The following is a 14,734-nucleotide window of genomic DNA, read 5'->3' as shown; positions in this document are numbered from 1 at the left end:
TTTTTTAAAAAAGAAGCAGAATTATTGAGAGAGTAAAGTCGGAGAAGATGAAGAAGGAAAACATGAAAAACAAAGGATTTTACCAACCACAACCGAAGGAAGAGTATTTGGGTACCCAGGTATGTTTCAAACTTAGATAATGTTGGTTGAATTGCTCCAAATTTTCAAAAAACTGTAAATTTTTAGGGTAGATTTGGGCTTGTTCGGTTACCTTATGTGAAGAACAGGTTACCGAACTCATCTGAAAGTGTAGTTCGGTTACCTTTTCCATATACGCAGGTTACCGAACTCGTTCTTTAATGGAGGTTTTTAGTTGTTCGGTTACCTTTTCCATACACGCAGGTTACCGAACATTGTTTATAGGACTTACAGAGTAATGTTCGGTTGTTCGCAAACTTTAACCCAACAACATATCTAACTGAACTCCACATGTATGGAATTAGTGAAGAGTTCGGTTTGTCAATATTTTTTGCGAACAAACCGAACATAGTGGAACAAGTTCGGTTAAATTGAAACTCAACATAGTAGGCAAAATAACACAGTTCGGTTACATTGGAAAAAAAATTATTTTTGGAATATAAGTAGAGTTCGGTTACTAGATAGTTTTAGAAATTTTTGCGAACCAACCGAACAAGGTAGGTAAAGTTCGGTTATATCATAACTCAACATAGTAGGAAAAATAACACAGTTCGGTTACATTTTTTTTTCCTTTTTGTATTATGGGTAGAGTTCGGTTACTAACTAGTTTTAGATTTTTTTGCGAACCAATCGAACTCGGAGTTCGGTTATGAAAAATTAAATTCGTGATAGCCGAAGTGTTCTTCGTGTTCTTGGTTTCAGAATGTTCGGTTACAAAACTAGTTTTTTTAAAACTATTCCTAACCGAACATGCCTTTTTAATATCCATTTAAACCATATTTTGATGATTTCTACTCAATTTTCCTATCCAAAAACGAATTAAAAAGACTGATGAGTTTTTCAATCGAACGAGGAACGTCAAGGAAAGAGAGAAGAACAAGAGAATAATTTTTTTTTCAAAATTAAAATTTTTCGATTGCTCTTTTGATTTTGATTTGATTTTGATTTTGGTTAATAAATTCATTTAGATTAGATGTAGGAGTATATGATTAGATTTATATAGTTATGAAGTTAGTTTTAATTTAAATTAAAGTAAAGGGTAAATGGGTATTTACCTAACTTTGGGACACCCCTTATAAGTATAGGGAAGTTGGCCTAATAAGACCATGATCCCAAAAAAATCATGGTCCCTAAAAAATCGTTCTCCCGAAAATGGACAATTAATCAATCATTTTACATTCTAACAGTGGTGTCAGGTGTGAATGGGCAATTACCACCGATCACAGAACTTAGGAATTGGCTGAGGGTGCTCCAGCCTCCAGCCACCACCAAAATCTTAAACTTATTCTAGAAGAAAATTTGCAAGGTATTTATAACGGTGCCACCACTGCCAATAGCAGTGTGGTAACCTGACAAGAAAGCGGGCTCTATATATGCTCAAAGAAAATCCTCCCAGACATAAATGAACTAACATCTCAGTATAGTTGTTGGTTAAAATGAACAAGTGCAATTTTTCTTTTAAAATTTTTCTCCCTTTCATATATGTATTGATCAAAAACATTTACATGGCCTAGTTAGATTAAATTTGTAAAACACCAAGTAGGAATACAGGAATGAGTAAATTAAAAATTAAATTAGAGCTCCACCTTTTGCAACCTCAGTAAGCACTAATGCGACCAAACCCAACATTGTAACTCTGCCGTTCCACATTTCAGCACTTGAAGACATCAAACCGTCCGACTTTGATTCAACACTGACACCTTGAGACAATGGTATAAGAGAGGCCACTGATAGCACAACACTAGTTATCACAAACCATGGAAGTCCCCCATCTGCCAATTGTGCTGCGACGTCGGTACCTCTTGCAAGCTCTACTCCCATAGCAGCAACAAACCCAATCATGGCAAGTCTACCGTTAATTCTCTCCGGTGCTGGACCACTGAATGCTAATAAATCGCCAAACTTTGTGCTCATCTTCTGCGCATCATCAAATAAAAACATTTTCATTAGCTTAACCAGAACATGGTATGCATCAAGTTACAGAGATTAAATTATTATGACATATGTATAATTTGTGCGACATACCTTTGGTGCAGCACGCCGTGGTGGAAAAGTAGGAGTTGCAATTGGAGTCTGTGATGCTGCTGGTGGTGGTGGAGTGGAACTACTGGTTGTCATTGGTTGTTGTGGTTGTTTTTCCTCAGCCATGCAACGAACACCGAAGCTAGCATTTCCTCGTGTCTGGGTTCGGACACCGCTGACATGGTTAAATGAGATCTTAATAAGACGGGAAAATTTACCGTTAAATCCTGTTATGCTGCTTTGGAGAAAGAAAATGATCATGCTTCTCTAAATTTAAGAATCTGGTCAAGACGCTGGCCACATAAAATTGGTTTCTTCCTTTGGTTGGTTTTTCATAAACGTTTAGTCGCTATAGATTATCTTTATAAGAGAGATAAGCTCCTAGTAAATGGTTGCTTATTGTGTTGTTCCGCATCAGTCTCACATCTTTTGTTTCATTATAAGTTCTCTTCTCAAATATGGGACCACTTTATTTCGGGAATGGATCTTTTTTGGGCGCTTCCGATTTGTATCGATGCAATATTAAAGATGGGAGATGTAAACTAGTTCATCTTATAGGTAAAACGCTTTGGCCTTTGATTCCTCCAGCCATATGTTGGACATTGTGGAAGTTTAGGAACGCTATTGTCTTTGAAGATGGTTCTGCCCGAGTAAAAAAAATGGTAAACATGTGAAGATCCAAGTTTTTAATTGGGCTCGTAATGATGAAGTCCTTAAAGGTGTATGTCTTAATTTTATTACCGTTAACTGGGGTAGTTACTTCATTTCTTAAATGCTTCTCTTGTTTAGCTTTTAATTCTTGGGTTTGCATGTTTCTGTCTAGAAAATTCTTCTTCTCAATTGTCGTGGTTTTTTGCTGTAGCTGTTGAGCTTGTTCCCTACTTCTTCTTTGATTTTGTGAATATATTAATTTTTGTCGATCAAAAAAACCAAAGTTACTTAGCAGCAATATCCTTGGCTAATGTATCTTCAATTCAATTAGTCCCTATATATAGAGGTGTAAAACGTGCCGGTCCGGCATAACCCGACACACGAAATCGCGTGCTTCACGTGTCATGTGTCGTGATGTACCAACGATTTAAACATGTTGTGCCGTGCTGTGTTTTACTAGTCAAAAGCTAGGCACATCACAACCCACGGGCACAACACACGAATAAACGTGTTGTCTCGTGCTGTGCCGTGCTAGCACACGTGTTATAAACAATTTGAAGTCACTTAGTGGTATACATTAAGTCGGACATTATCGCGAGAATCTAAATAAACAACATATCATTTGAAATTATTTCAAGTAAAATTAACAAGTTTATTCAATAAAAAGAAATAGCCCATCAAATATAAAATTGGATCATTGTCATGTAAACTAATGCTGTTAAATATAGGTAACGACATTATAACAACGATATTGAAATAAATTTTCCAAATATTTAAGTATTATATGTGTTGTTATAAAAATAAGCTAGCATAAAATGTCAAAAACTAGTTTTTTTTTTTTTTTTTTTATGAGTTAGGTATTACATTAAAAAGACTAACTTATGGCGTTAGCAGCCGTGGTTACATTAGTATTATAGCCATCTATTGCAGCTAACAAATTAAAGGAAATACATGAAAAATAAAAAACGAAAAATAGAAGGTAGATGTGAAAACCACCAAAAAGAGTGTTGGATACGCATATGTTGCCTCGCCAAAAACTTTGTCAAGGAAAACCCAAAGCCAAAGGGATAAAACATTGACGAAGGAAAAGAGCACAACGCGATGAGTCCTAGACAAGATCCTAAAACCAAAAATACAAAGATAACCAAACCATTTTTAATTCTTCAATAACATAGGAAGCATTCGTTCTCCATCGTTACCCAATGAGTAGTCTTCTAATACTGGCAGTATGTAAGGATCCACAAGCGAGTTGTGAAGGTATGATAAAACTATCAAGATGGATTCCTGAGCCCTTCTATCACGATCAAGTATGATAAAAGTGTCACTGCGGCCTGTACAGCAAAGAGATCTCTTCTTAATGATTGAGGATGACGGTTTAGCCTTTTCCGCAATCGAAGATTTTGTTGGTGAGAGTTGTATCTTCGAGAGAATACAACCAAATAGAATAGTGATTCTTTTATGAAATATACACAAAATGTGATATATTATGTCTTGTTATATAGTGTACTTGTGCATGCTATAACGTGTTTTCTTAACGTGTTGTGCTGGACTGGGCCACGTGCTTATCCGTGCCACGTGCTGTGATGTGTTACTGTGCCGATTAGGATAACCCAGCACAACCCATGCAACTAACATGTTGGGTCGTGCTGGGCTAAATCACGTGTTAGATTGGGATGGGCTGTGCTCGTGCTGGCACAACCCAATTTACACCTCTACCTATATATCTTGTCTATGTGCTTATAATTTGTTTTTTTGCTCATCTCATTAGACTTGACTTAAAAGAGAAATGTTGAATCGTTATGGAATGAACCATACTACCATAGGTTACACACGAAACGAGTCCACAATTTTTTCTATTATTTTTCTTCGTAAACGAGGGATTTTGAAATGATTTGGTTGGCCGGTTTAAGTAAAATATGGGGATATTATGATCCAACTTTTAGTTGGGTCGATTTCATTGTTAATGATTCCTTTTAACTATGACGCATAATGATCCTTATACTATATTATCAAAAAGAAATTAACTTGATGCATATTAATGCTCTAATTTTCTTTAACAACGAGATTAATATTTCACTAATGCCCTTATCTGTTTGTTGATTAATGAAAATTGTGGGCATGTTGCAGTAGAAGACGTCACAACTTCCTCTCTCATGAAGTGATCGTCAGGCGGTCACGGGACAACTCAGGGCCGGTTTCATGACTCCATGGTCGGTCCCTCGCCTCGTCATAATTAATTAGGTTTTCTCACCTAAGGCTCATACGAGTATTTTCGAATAAATGATTAAGCCAGCATTTAATCATTCTTTCACCAACAAATCGTCAACTCTTCAGGAGTTCTTCGTATTTGCTCACGTGAGCATATGGACACTACATGGTTGATCCACGGTCCCATGTAGTCGCTCCCTCCTTCATCCCATGGTTTAAATTCTTACGAACCATGAACTGATCATCAATTGATCAAATTAGGGTTTCTGAATCCAAGGATCATCATTCCAGATTCTAACCTTAATAATTTTATGACGACCTCATGGTCATTAATTTTATTAATTATGCTCGGTTCAACGACCAGTATTCTAATTAATATTTTTGGTACGCTGCCAATAATCTATCAGACGAGCAACACATGCTCAGACGATCAAATATTCAACAATTCATCACATGAACAACACTTGCTCAGATGATAAATATTTGTTCAAACCAAGGAATATTGGTTCAACAATCAATATTCAACGATCCACCGAATGAGCAATACTTGATCACCTCATCGTAAGAACTATACCTCTGTCTCATGACATGTTCAATTCACGAGTTTCAGAACATCATGTTCAACTCAGAAACTACATGGACTCATCGTCCCATCAAACCACGAAGTCATCAATTGACTAACAAACCACGAGACGTTAATCGTGTCACTTGGGGGGATATCACTTAGGGTTTTGGTCTGGCGGTCTACGGCCCGTGTGTTCAAACGCACAATAGAATGTGAGCAAGTCGTGCAATCAGTTAAAGGAATTCACGAGGTAGTGGGTGGAAAGCGACCAAGTCTCCACACGTTGAGAAACTGGTTTCAAACACGATCTCCAATTCCCCACTCCTTGATTCCATCAACTGTCACACTTCATGGAATCATGGTGTCTACAATTCCAGCGATATAAATAAGTCTCTGAATCATGATTGAATCATCATCGGTATCATCAATCTCACGTCTCATCGACAACACGAGATCATCAACACATCAATTGAGCAACTACTCTCAATTGAGCAATTTCAATCACTCAGGCTTATCGTATTCGGAATTCACACACCCACAATCTTTGATCACCATCGATTCCACACATTTCTCAGCTTCCCTCCTACAGATCAACCCATCCTCTCTTGCGACCGAATTTACTCTGGAACGGTCATTGTCTTGATTTAGGCCGGAGTACTACATATTGATCTCTCGAATCTAAAGCACCCCATTTGCAGCGGTGCATCTGTGTGAGGTTTAACATTTCGGTCGGTTCGAGGAGTCTCCTCCGTACGGTCGTCTCCTCCGTACGGTCGTCTCCTCAATTCCTTAAAAACCAGCAAATCATTTTTCCCCATCTACAACAATCTAACAATTGGGGGTCCATATGATAAAAGTGATGCCTCATACTGAGGTAGCAATTGTGATACATAAACAACTTTCCCTTCCTTTGGAGGTATAACTGACGCGCATGTGTATCCTGCAATAAACAAACAAATATAAGGTTAGTGTTTAACGTCTAAATTTCTTATAAAATCAAGTATACATTTACGGTCTTTCACCCACAATCATTTCTTCATAACACCCTTCCGACACATTGCGATATATTGGTATTTGGAGTGTAACAAAAATGTTGACCTCCCTCTTTATGGTGAAGATCCGCGACTTTAATGATTTCCATGTCCGACGATTGTTATTTCCAATTATTTCGGTAAACAATTGAGGGACACATATCCAAAACTCATTTGATTTTTCGTCCATTAATACGTCTGGATCATTCGAAACGTTGCAGTACGTCCGTGTTAGATCTTAATCTTCCTGTGAAGTGTACTGGGTTGCCATGCTACGTAGGTAAAGTGTGTAAAACTAAAAATAAATAATACTCAAAGGATAAAAGTAATATTACAATTTAAATATATAATTTTTTAAAAGAATTGCGTATAATGGGGGACAGTGAAGCATATTTATAGGTAAAATTCGACAATCCCGGTAACAGTAAACGACTTTTACTTTCTTCGAGAGGTGAATACTGTTTACAAACGTCCCTTAACATTCCATACCATCCCAATCTTTTTTTAACCAACCTGAACTATTCACAAACGCCCCTGACTCTTTCACCATGTTCAATGGTTCTGATGGAGCCTATTTATAGCTAATAATCAACAGACACGGTAAGAGTAAATGACTTATACTTTTTTGAAAGAGTATTTTCACTATTTACCATAGATATCCATAGGTCTGTCACAGCATGAGCATAAATTATCGTCTTCGAACAGAGGAATACCAAGGCGGTATTGCAGTACTGCCTGAAATTGACTGGGACCAATAGATTGACCAAGCCCTGGGATAGGAATTGCTTTGAGAAAGTCCAAAGCGTGAGGAAGCCGGTTGTTGTGCCATAAGAAAAGATCTCGCTCTGTGAAGGAACAAGTTGTTGGCAGGTTTTCAGCGATAATACCAAAGTATTTTGCTACCAGTTTGTGCATAAACTGGGGGGCAGTGTCGTTGATGTTGAAGTCGGAAGGAGAAATGCCAATAGCCTGTGTGTATGCAAGTAGGGAGACGTTGTAGTTGGCACATGAATCTAGTGTTTCCGTGCTGGCTAAGATAGTGTGTTGTAGCTACTGCGTTTGGGTGCATGAGGCAAGGTAGCAGTATACACTAGCATATGTCATCGTGAGGATGCCAAGGCCACCAAGTTTTATAGGCATGGTGGCCACGCGTTGTTGTGTAGCGCCAAATCCTGATCCATCACCAACAACTATATTCCGTAGGTAGTGCATAAGATGTTGGTCGAAGTTTGAAGTCGCGGGGGTGTGATGCTTGGGTACAGGTTTTCCTTAACGTGAAATATAACTTCGAAACACCACTGCAGTTTCGTAACGAAAGTAATTCAGCCTGTGGATCATGTAGTTTCTGGATTTTGGACATCAGCTGTACCGTACGATCGACCCTGTATTGAACCATATCTTGGCAGAATTGTAAGTCGAGACTGACCGACCCTCCTATCAGTTTCACCCCCAACTTTTGTGTGCTGATCTGCGTAGGGAAAACTCTGTCAACATCTCTTCTGGGATCATACGATGGCCAGAACAGCTTCGTTTTGGATAGGTTTAGGTGCAAGCCTCTCCGTGGACCTTCAGTTTTCAAAATATGCAATATCTTAGCAACCTCTATTGTGTCTCATGTTATTGTTCCATCGTCCAAATACCAGGCATGGAAGGAAAGAAAGCAGTGTGTAGCAATCATTTCGGCGATAGGTTGGAGTGCTAGAGAAAACAGAAGAGGGCCAAGGGGGTCTCCTTATTGGACACCTTGTGCTGAAGATAGCGCAGACTCTTTGTAATAAAGCTTAGCCGGAGATGAATAGCAGAATTCAACCCACTTTGCGATGTTGGGACAACGAGTTCTTACTTCTCTGATGATAGTTGAACTGTCAACTAAATTGAAAGCGTTTGAGAATTCGATTAATAACATTGTCATGCTGGGGTCATTAGCTTTCAGTTCTAGTAACCTCTTGGCAGCGTGAATGATACTTTCTCTACCACAGGGAATACCAACCCCAAATTGATAGGAACCTCTTGACTGCTAGAACTTCAACTGAGATAGGTGATGCGGGAATCACCGGAGTCCGTACCTCTGGGTGTTTGAGTTGGAGTTCATGCAGAGTGGCAGGGGTGGAGGGTGAAAATCAATATGATGATAGGATGCGTATTGCTGCAGAGTAGTGTCCATTGCTAATCTTCCATCGGTAAGCCTCTATGTTAGCGTCTTTCTTTTGCTTCTTGACGGATGCAGTGGGTCTTGGTTTAGGCTTAGAAATATCAAGCAAATTCTGTGTCAAATGGTAACACCCCTGTGGCTCATTCCATTTTACCAGAGCCTGATTGATGGCTGCAATTTGCAGCTTCTTACGAGTACCTGAACGTTCCTCTGCGGAACACTTTTGGACCTACAGATTTAAAGTGCAGACCGGTAAAAGAAGAAGCTCAAGCCATACATCCAGTTTTGATGGTTGTGCAATAACATCATCCAATGCAAATTTAAGGGTTCTGGAGAATTGTAAACGACACGGAGGGGGGATAGTTACCATTGTTGTAATTTTCTTACGGAAAAGCAAATCGAGTATCTCCTCTGTGAGATTTACGGCTTCTTCAACAGATTCCAAACCAAGCATAACCCAGATGTAGAAGCGCCACTGCTGCCTTGTGGTTTCGAAACACCGTGGATGAGAAAATATGCGCCAGTTCCATTGAGAGGGCCATCAAAGACCTTTGCAGGGTGAATTTTGGAGGTGCAAGGTTTTTTCCATGCATGAATGCATATGCATTTAATGCACAACCACATACGCATGTCTGTAAGAACTCCTTCCCAAGCATTGTAACAGTCGATATTATTTCTAATCCTCTTCCTGTAATTCTCCATGTCTGTGTCAGTACAGAAGTGTCGATCTGATGTATGCTTGTATAGTGCACCTTTAGCGTATCCTCTACCACCAGTTTCATTCTGGCATCTGTCATAATGTGTAAAGGGACAATTGAGTTTATCCCTCTGAGATGATGGGATGGTTGAAGTCTGAGATGGTGGAGGGGATTGGGACAAGGCTTCTATATCGGAATCATCAGGGGTTAGGGTTCGAGAAGAAGATGATGAACTTCTTCTCGGTCTGGGCATAGTTTTTCAAAAATAAGGATCCTGTAATCGTATAAAATTGAAACAAAAACCCCTGAAAAACTATGGTTGAATGATTGCATGAATAGAAAATAGTAACGAGGAGGGAGAGAGTAAGATTGTATGAGTGAAATCACGGTGAAGGAGGAAGATCAAATCCTGGTTTTCAACCACCGGGAAGAAATCGTCACAAAATCGCTGGAGTCTCTATCTACTGTTATATTCCCACCACTTGCTTACATAATGCCACCAGATAATTAAATACTTAAACTCATAAGAATAGATAAATGCAACTAACTGTTTGGCATTAGGTATGGCGGCGGTTTGAACCACGACGAATCATAATCACGTTTTTCATTCCCACGATAAAGTCCCTTTCAATTTCGTAGTACAGGATATTCAAATCAATTGACATTATCTCTTGTTTAGCTTTTAATTCTTGGGTTTGCATGTTTCTGTCTATAAAATTCTTCTCAATTGTCGTGGTTTCTTGCTGTAGCTGTTGAGCTTGCTTCCCTACTTCTTCTTTGATTTTCTAAATATATTAATTTTTGTCGATCAAAAAACCAAAAGTTACTTAGCAGCAATATCCTTGGCTAATGTATCGTCAATTCAATTAGCCCCTATATATAGAGGTGTAAAATGTGCCGGTCCGACACAGCCCGACACACGAAATCGCGTGCTTCACGTGTCATGTGTCGTGATGTTCCAACGATTTAAACATGTTATGCCGTGTTGTGCTTTACTAGTCAAAATCTAGGCACAACACAGCCCACGGGCACAACACACGAATAAACGTGTTGTCCCGTGCTGTATCGTGCTAGCACACGTGTTATAAAAAAAATGAAGTCACTTAGTGGTATACATTAAGTCGGACATTATCGCGAGAATCTAAATAAACAACATATCATTTGAAATTATTTCAAGTAAAATTAACAAGTTTATTCAATAAAAAGAAATAGCCCATCAAATATAAAATTGGATCATTGTCATGTAAACTAATGTTGTTAAATATAGGTAACGACATTATAACAACGATATTGAAATATATTTTCCAAATATTTAAGTATTATATGTGTTGGTAAAAAAATAAGCTAGCATAAAATGTCAAAAACTAGTTTTTTTTTTTTTTTTTTTGTGAATTAGGTATTACATTAAAAAGACTAACTTATGGCGTTAGTAGCCGTGGTTACATTGGTATTATAGCCATCTATTGCAGCTAACAAATTAAAGGAAATACATGAAAAATAAAAAACGAAAAATAGAAGGTAGATGTGAAAACCACCGAAAAGTGTTGGACACGCATATGTTGCCTCGCCAAAAACCTTGTCAAGGAAAACCCAAAGCCAAAGGGATAAAACCTTGACGAAGCAAAAGAGCACGACGCGATGATTCCTAGACAAGATCCTAAAACCAAAAATACAAAGATAACCAAACCATTTGTAATTCTTCAATAACATAGGAAGCATTCGTTCTCCATCGTTACCCAATGAGTAGTCTTCTAATACTGGCAGTATGTAAGGATCCACAAGCGAGTTGTGAAGGTATGATAAAACTATCAAGATGGATTCATGAGCCCTTCTATTACGAGCAAGTATAATAAAAGTGTCACTGCGGCCTGTACAGGAAAGAGATCTCTTCTTAATGATTGAGGATGACGGTTTAGCATTTTTCGCAATCGAAGATTTTGTTGGTGAGAGTTGTATCTTCGAGAAAATACAACCAAATAGAATAATGATTCTTTTATGAAATACACACAAAATGTGATGTATTATATCTTGTTATATAGTGTACTTGTGCATGCTATAACGTGCTTTCTTAACGTGTTGTGCTGGGCTGGGCCACGTGCTTATCCGCGCCACGTGCTGTGATGTGTTACTGTGCCGATTAGGATAACCCAGCACAACCCATGAAACTAACATGTTGGGTCGTGCTGGGCTAAATCACATGTTAGATTGGGATGGGTTGTGCTCGTGCTGGCACAGCCCAATTTAAACACCTATATATCTTGTCTATGTGCTTATAATTTGTTTGTTTGCTCATCTCATTACACTTGACTTAAAAGAGAAATGTTGAATCATTATGGAATGAACCATACTACCATAGGTTACACACGAAACGGGTCCACAATTTTTTATATTATTTTTGTTTGTGAACGAGGGATTTTGAAGTGATTTGGTTGGCCGGTTTAAGTGAAATATGAGGATATTATGATCCAACTTTTAGTTGGGTCGATTTCATTGTTAATGATTCCTTTTAACTATGACCCATAATGATCTTTATACTGTATTCTCAAAAAGAAATTAACTTGATGCATATTAATGCCTTAATTTTCTTTAACAACGAGACTAATATTCCACTAATGCCCTTATCTGTTTGTTAATTAATGAAAATTGTGGGCCTGTTGCAGTAGAAGACGTCACAACTTCCTCTCTCTTTTAACTTTCCTTTGCATTTTCTTCTCTCTATTAATCTTCTCCTCCTCCTCCTCCTCCTGCGAGTTCAAAATGGAATTCGCGGCCCAAAACCATCCGATTAATAAGATCTGACATCATTTAATTGTGAACTTAACCACAGTTAGATACCCGTATTTAGGACTAAGTTAAGTTACCGTATCTTTACTAAATATTTCAGAAAGCTCCAGTACCATAATTTCTAACGCAAGCCTTATTCTTGGCCTCGAAAGGGATCTTTCATATCTCTTTCTCGTTTTGGAAAACTTAGAATTATATAAACCCTAAGTAAGAACTTATGCTCGCAGAAATAAAATCACGAACACAAAGCTTCTCAAGGAATGTATTTGCTAATATAGATGAAGATGTTAAACAAGTCTTCCAATTTGATACCTCCCTTGAATTTCCGGTTAGTACAGACTTAGGAGAAGTACCCCCAAGCATACTTTAGATGAATCAATATGACTTTGAGTCTTAGTGGAGATTCCATTGAATGGCAGTTGTAGTTGCGGGAAATCCTACACTACACCCCTCATATGACCTCTGCTCTAGACTTTCTCTCTCCTATTTACTTATTTCTTACTCAAAAAAGATCTCTCTCTTTTCCTTTACAACTGAACGACTATTTATAGGGAAATACATTGTGGATGACAGCTAATCTGTCCTTTATTTTCGAATATGACTTGTGATATTCTCGCAACCTTACAAATCCTAATCTCGCAAACTCTCTAATTTTCGCAGAATCATCATATCTTTCTCATGATTTTAGCTGACGTCGTTTATTATATCATTTCTGAAATTGTTTTGTGACGCTGTTGTGTTGTGTTGTTGATAATTTCTCTAAGATATTATTGTTGCGAGATTCTGATCCTACATCTTGCCTCGTCTCATATCTTTTCTGCGAAGTAGAGAATGATGTGAGAAACGCCGCAGCTGTTCCTCTCTTCATATTCTGCATTTATCACACGCATTCTTTCTTCCATCCGTTTCTTGACACGTCTTTTTTAACCGCTGCTTTTTAACCGCTTATATCTTTCCGTATTAATCATGTTTATCTTCTCGAGGAAAAATTCCCTCTATATATATTCTTTTTCACTCTCTTTTTCTTTCTTTTTATTTTCTCTGCAACTTCATCATTCTTCTGCAAATTCCGTTATTGCAACTTTTCTTCTTTCTTCTTCAATCTTTTTAAGTTCTTCTTCATCTTCATACTATTTCTTCTGCAGATCTTCATCATTTGTAATTTTCTTCGAAATAATCTTCCTGCTAGTGTTTTCCATGGATTCATCAAGGTTAGTTTTCTTTTTTCTTCTTTATGGGTTTTGCTGAAATTGATCTTGTTTACTTCCTTATTTGATGTTGTTTATGTGATTCCCATACTGTTGTTATTTCAGCAAAAGCGCCTCCAACACTAAGTTTACGGTTCATAACCCTAACATTCCCAAACCGCAGCATAAAGTTGTTGCGTATAAAAGAAAGTTTGCGAATGAGAAGGTAGTAAGAAACATTATCCTTTTCTAATAACAATATTGTTGCCTCTGTTTCTTATCTGGATTGTAATTCGCAGGGTGATAAGGATGTTAGTAAACCTCTCAAGAAATCCCGCCACCTTAAAACTGTTCAAACTTCTGTTTCATTCCACTTACTTATCTCTTCTAAATCTCCTACGACATCTTCGCAAGATAAACCTTTATCTCCAATTCGCGAAAAAGCTGCCTCAAACTTCATTTCTTCAACTGATCTTTCAATGATTGAAACCCCCTTTGTTGATCCATCTGTGAATAAAACTTCTTCTCTTCCTATTGAGAATGTTTCTCAACCTTCTATCATTGCCAGTTCTCTACCTGAGTCTCTTCCCCTTTCGAAAGAAACCGTGGAAGGAGTAGATATTGCTTTCAAAGTTTTGTCTGAAGTCCTAGATGATGGCAAGAAGTCCTCCATTGATCCTGTCAAGTCTAATGTTTGCGAAATTCTGAGCAAGCATTTAGGTTCTGACAGAGCTGCTTCGCAGACAGCTTTGGAAAAAGAGTGTAATGCTCTTCGTCTAGAAAATCAAAAGCTTCAGAATGTTTTGTTGGATCGTGACAATCTTCGCAAGAAGAATGATGAATTGAGAGGTATGATCTTCTTATCTGTGTCTTCAATTTTCCTTTTTAGTGGTTTTATCCTTCCCATATTTAATTATCCTTGAAATCCCTTTTTCGCATGTTAAGCCTTAAACCAGAAACGAATAATGGAGAGATATCAATTTGAATCTGCTGTTGAAGAAGCCAGTGTTGATAAAGAAATTTTGATGGATCAATATAACCAATTAGATAACCTCTATTCATATTCTCTTGATCACATAAATAATCTTACCAATGAAAATACCCAATTAGTTCAGAGACAAGATTTATTAAGTAATAAAGTATCTCGCCTTTCTTATTCTTTAACTAAAGCTAATTTAAGGATGAAAACTTTATCAGATGAGAAAGAGAAGCGAACTTGTTTAAACAAGATGGCGATATCTTCGCAACAACTTAGCATTCTTCAGAAAGTATGTGATGACCAAGAGCAATCTCTTCGC

General features: G+C 37.8%; 1 protein-coding gene across 1 annotated transcript; it reads right to left on the bottom strand.

Annotated features, from left to right (window-relative positions):
* Nucleotides 1-1,588: 1,588 nt before the first annotated feature.
* On the bottom strand, nucleotides 1,589-2,514 carry LOC113277761 (early light-induced protein, chloroplastic-like). Its single transcript, XM_026526757.1, has 2 exons — nucleotides 2,164-2,514; nucleotides 1,589-2,055 (listed from the first exon to the last, which is right to left on the bottom strand). The coding sequence occupies exons 1-2, from the start codon at nucleotides 2,419-2,421 to the stop codon at nucleotides 1,708-1,710; spliced, it is 606 nt and encodes a 201-aa protein (XP_026382542.1). The 5' UTR covers nucleotides 2,422-2,514; the 3' UTR covers nucleotides 1,589-1,707.
* Between the last annotated feature and the right edge of the window lie 12,220 nt (nucleotides 2,515-14,734).

This window comes from Papaver somniferum, chromosome 5 (assembly GCF_003573695.1).
Source record: "Papaver somniferum cultivar HN1 chromosome 5, ASM357369v1, whole genome shotgun sequence".
NCBI classification, from domain to species: domain Eukaryota; kingdom Viridiplantae; phylum Streptophyta; class Magnoliopsida; order Ranunculales; family Papaveraceae; genus Papaver; species Papaver somniferum.
Note: the sequence above shows the minus strand (reverse complement) of the source record. Positions and strands in the feature narration are given on the sequence as shown.